The sequence below is a fragment of the Glandiceps talaboti genome, chromosome 23, assembly GCF_964340395.1.
Source record: "Glandiceps talaboti chromosome 23, keGlaTala1.1, whole genome shotgun sequence".
NCBI lineage: Eukaryota > Metazoa > Hemichordata > Enteropneusta > Spengelidae > Glandiceps > Glandiceps talaboti.
Window position 1 is genome coordinate 13,058,546 of NC_135571.1, and position 7,500 is coordinate 13,066,045.

The following is a 7,500-nucleotide window of genomic DNA, read 5'->3' on the forward strand; positions in this document are numbered from 1 at the left end:
ATCCAATCACTTTCTTCTTTTCTATCACATGACTTTTCCTATATAATTAAGTGCGACTGGTTAGTGTTACAGAAATGCAGACCTGGCCAGCAAGCACGGCTATACTACTACTAGTATCTCTAAGTATACTTTCAGGTTAGTTCAAAATTTATCTTTCAGTTATTGTGTCTTTTGTATTTGTATCTTTACTTTTAGTATATTTATATAGTAGTAATATTTATTGTAAAACAGAAATGCAGACGTGGCGAGCACGGCTATACTAGTATCTCTCTGTATACTTTCAGACATATGTAATAAAGCTATATATATATATATATATATATATATATATATATATATATATATATATATATATATATATATATATATATATATATATATATATATATATAGACACACACACACACACACACACACACACACACACACACACACACATATATATATATATATATATATATATATATATATATATATATATATATATATATATATATATATATATATATATACATATATATTGGTAAAATGTAAATTGTCTACTGCTGGAGTAAACAGTGCTCAATACATATGTATGTAGAGCTGGATAACTAACACAATATCAAGTAAGATACTCTGGAGCCGTTACACAGTGTTTCATATATATATGGTTTATATTAAAATCACACGCATACTACCAAGGATAATAGAACTGATTCAACAGTTTACAATGAATTCTTTATTAAGAGTTGTTGAAAAAAATGAAATGTGAAAATAATACATTGTATATATTATATACAATAATCTGTACCACATTGACACTTTCTAAGGTATTTTCTCATGTCATTAAATGATATCTGTCGAGTCCACATTTGGATAAAAAAAATTTGATTTATACTCTTCTTTCATCATATGCTCTATCAATCCTTAATGCTTCCTTCCATAAACTGACGTAATTTGATGAAATAATTGGAAAGAAAACAAAAAATGGGGATCTGAACTCGTTTTAAATGTTGTAAATATGGCCCATGGAACACTAAACAGATCGTCAGTAAATTTAGTTCACATTTATAAAAATATAGTCTCGCATGCAATTAGTATGGCATGGACTGGCTAGGTTTTTCCATTCGAAGCAATACATCGATGTATATTTATAGATCTAAACACAGAGTGTAATCGACTCTATTCTGAAAACATAAATGTTCAAACACAAATTATTGTTTCTTCAACTCAAAAGTATATACTTCATTGACTGTTTGTTTGTTTGTTTGTTTATTTGTTTGTTCATTGTTATTTAAAATATTTAGTTTGCTTCGAAAAGCATATATAGAGTAGTTATAAAGTGTATGTACTAAAGTATTACATCGGGTGAAGTATTTGGTCACCGATGTACACATTAGGGTGTCATTCATAATCAAAAACTGTAAGACAAATTTTAAATTAAAATTAAATGTCTCTAAGAGTTTAATTTTATATGTTATTACTCATTATTATTGTAAGTGTCCGTTATTATGACTATCAGTGTCATTAAAATCATTTCATAAAACTCTACAATATCTAGAACGTTTTCTACGATTGTTGACAATCCTGTCCACAAGCGATTAGGCAAGACAACTGCATACCTAATTTTCTGTTGTACAAAATAGAGTCCATGTAGTTGAGTTAGTTACTTTCTGATATCGCACAGCTGCAGCAAGTATTTATGCTAATCCAATCCCATTTATATTGGTTTTCTTCTTCCGACCAAGTATATGCAATGTTCCAAGAAGGTTTCTCTAGGCATTTGGAAGCAAACCTGCAAAATGAACAATAAACACACAATTCAAAACCTAATGTCTGATAAAGATAGAACTTGTGTGTGTTTGTGAAAAGCAGTTGTCTGTAGAACTGAGCCATATGAGTGGTAGAAGAGTGGTATTTTCATCTTCACCTTCCAATTGATAGAAATTACTAATCAAAGACCATTGAATTCAAAGGGAAGGGGAACACCACTCCAGGAAACAAAGGTATTTTCTATGGATTACAAGAACTTGCGATTTCAGAGAAACATCAAGTTGATCTTGTGCCTTTATAGGGTATCTTTGCTATGGGCTATTGTATGATGGGTGTCAGTAGAAATAATATATTCATGGATGCCTAGTGACTATGAGATGATTTACGCCGAAGGGAATAAGCACTTAGCTTAGGAGTCATTAATATTCATTATACAATAATGAATATACCGATTACATAACATGTTGTGTGATACTACATGTGCATAAACGCAGAATAGAAGTAGTTTAGAACGTTAACTCGTTCTGTTATTTCCCATGCATGAACAAAGAGTGGTCTTTAACTTTACTACCGAGCAATTACAATGTACTGTCAGTGACAAATAAGCAAGTCGTTTATTATCGAAACTCTGGCATAACCTAGTTTGATACATTGCATGCTCTCTTAAACTCTTTAACAGGACTGATGTATATCGAGCACACTGTAATGATAATTGTCGGCAAACAGTCATGTGACTAAGTGACATCTTGAGGGATGTATATCAGCTTGTAAACGTTAGTCTTAAAAGGGTTGTAAACTACATATCCCCATTTTTAGTAAAAGACAACATGTTATTATATTGATATAAACAAGTTTGACTTGAATATTACTTACATTTCTGCTATACCAGTACATGCTTGTCCTGCGTTACGGCATCTGGTTACGTGGAAATACTGCTGTTCATAGAGATTCACACGAATGCCTTCTCTTGTGATGCCGTTTTCAAGGCCTACCCATTCACTGGCGCTTCTACACACCTCCTGAAATGGAGCTCCTTGTTTTTTCTGGAGAAATATAACAGTTTTTAAACCATTATAAGGCAGGAATATTAATGCTGGATCACAATATATAGTCGACTTTCAAGAACTTTTTGTGACACTGGAGTAGTAAAACAATATGTTTGTCGGTTTCTTACCTTTCTAACCAAGCCGTTTTCTTCAATGGTATCTCTGTCAGCAGTGTCTATGACACTTGTATCAATCGATGGCTCTAGGCTAGGGAGGAAGTTCGGCTTCTGTGACGCGAACATAACACGATCAGCGTTTAGTGCAGGATGATCTTTCATGTGGCTATAGAACCCTTTAATTCTGTTCCTTATTTGTTTGGCTTGTCTTTGGGTTAAGCTGGTTTCTTCGTCTTTACCCATGTCACTAATAAGTCTATCAGCCAGATCTGCAAAGAAAGGTCAAAGGTCATAAATAAATCAGGTTGATACAACTCAAAGGTTGCTGTGAAACAAAATAGTTGTATAGTTACTATAAAGGTATATAGGATATACATGCTTCTATTGCGAAACACATTATCACACGCAAGTCAAGTTGAACGCGATAGAGCAAATGTATGGGATTTGTATTCTCTTCGTTTCACCACACAGCAACGAGTGTCTGTGCCATTGGTTTTGTGATGCTCGAAATATGAATCAAACTTTCATAGTCACCACTAGTCTTGCCGATATTTCATACATTGTATTCGCATAGATACATGTATACTTATGTTATTCTCCAATTTTATTTCTTCACTCTCCTGAAAATACTCGTGACCAAAAGCTTTGTCATTGCGAGTCTTTGAAGTTTGAGTGGATGACTCGAGTCTTTGACTTGCAGTGACAAGGGACTGCATTTTTCTTGGCAGATCGATTATGAAATAACATCTAATGATTGCTTATTTTAATATTTATGCTACTATAGTAATTAAAATATGATGTATATATGATAGGTAGAACTATTTAGTGGTTCATTTACAATATGTACCCAAAACATACATGTTATTTATGAAATGAAAACGCCACTCCAAGAAATGAAGGTAACTGCCGTAGACTACAATACGGGGAGGGCCTGCATCAAAGGGGTCATTTTTTCCTTTCAAAAAAGCAGATCACAACATTTTCGGTTAAGAGATCTGTTCGGAGCCTCCCCGTACGATTGCTACCCCCCCCCCCCCCCTCTACACTTTTTGCTTCGAACGTTTTGTCTTCATAGCTTAATTCGAGTGCCTAGTGAAGGAGAGGATCACAGACTGAAAACCTTGACGTCTTTATTTTGAACGCACGTATACAATTTCCCCTCATCTATGTTGAGTGACTTTAAGCTTAAGGTTGTAAACAGTAAGGGGAAATTTGAAAAGTCGAAACCGTTTGAATGCAATCGTTCAAGAATACAATCATACATCCTATTTACGATCATTTCATCTACTCCCACTCACTTATAAGAGGTGTCATTTGTAATACTATACTTATAAAGCACATCATTATACATAAAATAAAAGTGAATTTATTTGTAATGGCATTTGGCGTTCTTCCTATTTATTACAAATGCAACTAAAGGTCGGTGCAATTAACCTTGTTTTTAGCCTAACTATTGGTAAACGTGACAATATTGACCTAAAATGTTACCACATAGAGTACAGGCAAAGTTTGCATGGTTAGTGTTTTGTGTGGGGGCGTGAAAGACTTCCTGCCCAAGGCGATTCTTTTATCAAATATTTACTAACTTTATATACATACTGTTGCGCAACAGGTTGTCTTTGTAGTAAGTACAATCACTTTCCGTCTGAGCATTTGCTCTTCTATCTACTTGGCATTTAAATAAATGAGTGTCATATGACAGCTATAGAGCAGACTGAGTGTGTTAATAAGTAGTCAGTGTTCTTTAGTGAGCTATGGTAACATCGTTGATAAATGGGTTTTAGTATAACAATTGTATTCAAGAAATACCAGAGGTCACATCTTAAATGAATAATCCTTATGTATATACAGATGCATATCTGTCAGTTACCAAGCAGTACGAAGCTATACGTGTCAGGGGTGTGTGTGTGTGTGTGTGTGTGTGTGTGTGTGTGTGTGTGTGTGTGTGTGTGTGTGTGTGTGTGTGTGTGTGTGTGTGTAAAATATTTAGTCCCTAGGGGTCTGCTACCTTTGCTGACGGAGGGGAGATTTGGGAAATTTTAATGCGGAAAGGATGCCATTTTGAGATCGAAGGCGAGGGTGGGTGTGGGGGTGGGGGTTGTGGTGGCGCTGGATGTACTTTGATAATCTCTATTGGTAATTGTATCACAAGTGTTATGCTAAAATCTATGTGTTTGTAATGTTGGTGCTTTAATATGAGTGTTTGTCAGTCAGCATTTCTACCAGAGGGGTGGGGGTTTACCAGAGGGGGTGGGGGACGTCTCTCATATTCTACCGATAACTATGTTTATGTATACGTCCACTCCACGTGCGGTATCCTAATACCTTAAAAAGGAACTTAAATGGTTTCATTAAATGTTTTGTACATTAAAGCAAATAAGACTGTTCATTTCCCAGAATTCATTCATATATGTGTAATTAGTATATTACTTCTGATGATTAGGCAAAAACAAATAATTGTGTTTATGTTACCGATAACATGGCCTCAGAAAATAGGGTAGGATAGGTCGTGATTTTATTTGACTTCATTATATATTTTTAATTGTTTTAATTTTGAAAAATATTGCTTCGTCCCAAAAACAAAACAAAATGCCTGTCAGAATACCCCCTCCCCCTTCTGTGACAGTTTAATGAAATGTGTACAGATATCGCTGGGGAAAGAAAACAGGCATACATGAAATTCAAGAAGACAAAGAATTTCTTATCTTTTGTGTAAAGGTTTAAACAAATGTTTAGGGTCGGACGCTTAAACTAGGATCGGTCACGTTTCGGACACAACGTTTTAGATTACTTGGCCTCATGGCTGCAACTACAGGTTAGATATACAATGTACGCATATCAGCAAACACGACAGTTTTCAAATACTAGTAACATTTCTACTATCCACTTATGTTTATTTCCATCAATTTGTCACTCTCGTAATCTCACTCAATTGGTCTTGACTACATTTAAGGAGGGATAGACAATGACGATGTCTGCCCTGCATATGTGTATTAAAAGCGTCGCATTTCTTTATGCACACCATTGATTAATTTTCACACTGTAGCGTTTTGTACCACGAACAGGTGTTTGCATCTTAAGAAGAACCATTAAAAGATAGGGTATGTTGTTTCCTGCCAAAAACTAACATTGTGTAGTCTTTTTGATATGAATTAATATATCAACCACGTGATGTGTCACATGGTACGAATGACAACCCCATACAATCCCTAACAATGTCAGTACCTTATCCCTCTATCCCTAACAATGTCAGAGCCTCATCCCTTTATCCCTAGTAATGATAGTATCTATTCCATTAGGATCAACCCACCTTGTAAAATCAATTGCAACATGCCGTTATCCGTTCGAAGTGGATTGACGAATTGGAAGGACTCAGACTGGTCTTTCACATCATTTTCATCTGTAACATAAAATTTAAAAAATGTCAAGATTTCAAACTATTTACTCCTGTCCAAAACTAACAGTTCATCTGGTGTTTTATATACGTAACAGTAATTGTTTTAATAGTTCTTGACTTTTCATAAACTTGCCTCCTAATAGATTCAGTGAAGGCCGACCCTAATGGGTTGTCAGTGTTGATGCATGAGAAAACCGGAGAACTTGGTGAACACCGGCATTGTTCGGCAGTTAATACCAACGAAACTCTTCTTACTTACAACGCGGCAATTTGTAATGAAACCTTGACGAACGTGCGAATCCCGACCACAGTGGTAAGAGGCCAGTAGTTACAAAACTCGGTCACCTACAACCCCACGTATCAGATAAATTTATCATATAGAAAGTTTCCATCTATTTTATCCATTCTTAAACGTTTATTCTTCCTTTTAACAGAACTAGACATACAAATATAGAAGTGTCATGCATGAAATCATTATAAGATGTATTTCTTTTGGATGATATTGAACCACTCGAATATAATTAATGTCTTCATGCTCATCATACTTGTATCTTTAATATCTTTAAGAGAAGATAGTGTTATAGAGCTGTCTGTCTGTCTGTCTGTCTGTCTGTCTGTCTGTCTGTCTGTCTGTCTTTCCTGCTGCCTCCTCTGTGTTTGTCTGTCTCTGACTGTAGACTAACAATATCTAAACACGAACACGTCTGCATTATGACAGTTGTAAAGTGGTTTTGCTAAACATCATATGAATGTAATTTGCATAAATACTTCCTTTTGGTAATTGGGCAATATCTTATCAATGCGCACTTAAAATTTCATATTACTTGGTTATATTCAATGATGATAAGACAAAATATTTTATGGTAACGTTTTCACAAAGATACACTTTACAAACTCTATTCTGATTTAGTTTATTGTGACTTACCTGTTGATCTTGGAATGTTAGCAGCCTGGCCTGTAAAATGACAACGAAATGAAAGAGTAAGATGTAAATAACACTAACGGAATATCCTATTAATGTCTTCATTCATAACAATATGCTGTGAATATGTCAATAATAATCAATGTATTCATGTAGAAACGACAACAATGGTTAATAAAGTCAACCAGATAGCGGGCTATCGAACAAATCACACAGGTATGCATGCAAGCACACACATGCAAGAATGCATGGATGCATGCATACATA

The 7,500-nt window shown here is 34.9% G+C and overlaps 1 protein-coding gene across 1 annotated transcript in view; it reads right to left on the reverse strand.

The window, feature by feature from the left end:
* Window positions 1–1,641: 1,641 nt before the first annotated feature.
* Window positions 1,642–7,500, reverse strand: part of LOC144452764 (venom nerve growth factor-like) — a 10,293-nt gene continuing 4,434 nt past the window's right edge. Inside the window, exons 2-6 of the mRNA XM_078143914.1 lie at window positions 7,237–7,266; window positions 6,225–6,314; window positions 2,927–3,183; window positions 2,626–2,795; window positions 1,642–1,774 (exon numbers count right to left, since the gene is read on the reverse strand). Of these exons, the coding sequence (XP_078000040.1) occupies window positions 1,642–1,774; window positions 2,626–2,795; window positions 2,927–3,183; window positions 6,225–6,314; window positions 7,237–7,266 (680 nt within the window). The remainder of the gene's footprint in view (window positions 1,775–2,625; window positions 2,796–2,926; window positions 3,184–6,224; window positions 6,315–7,236; window positions 7,267–7,500) is intronic.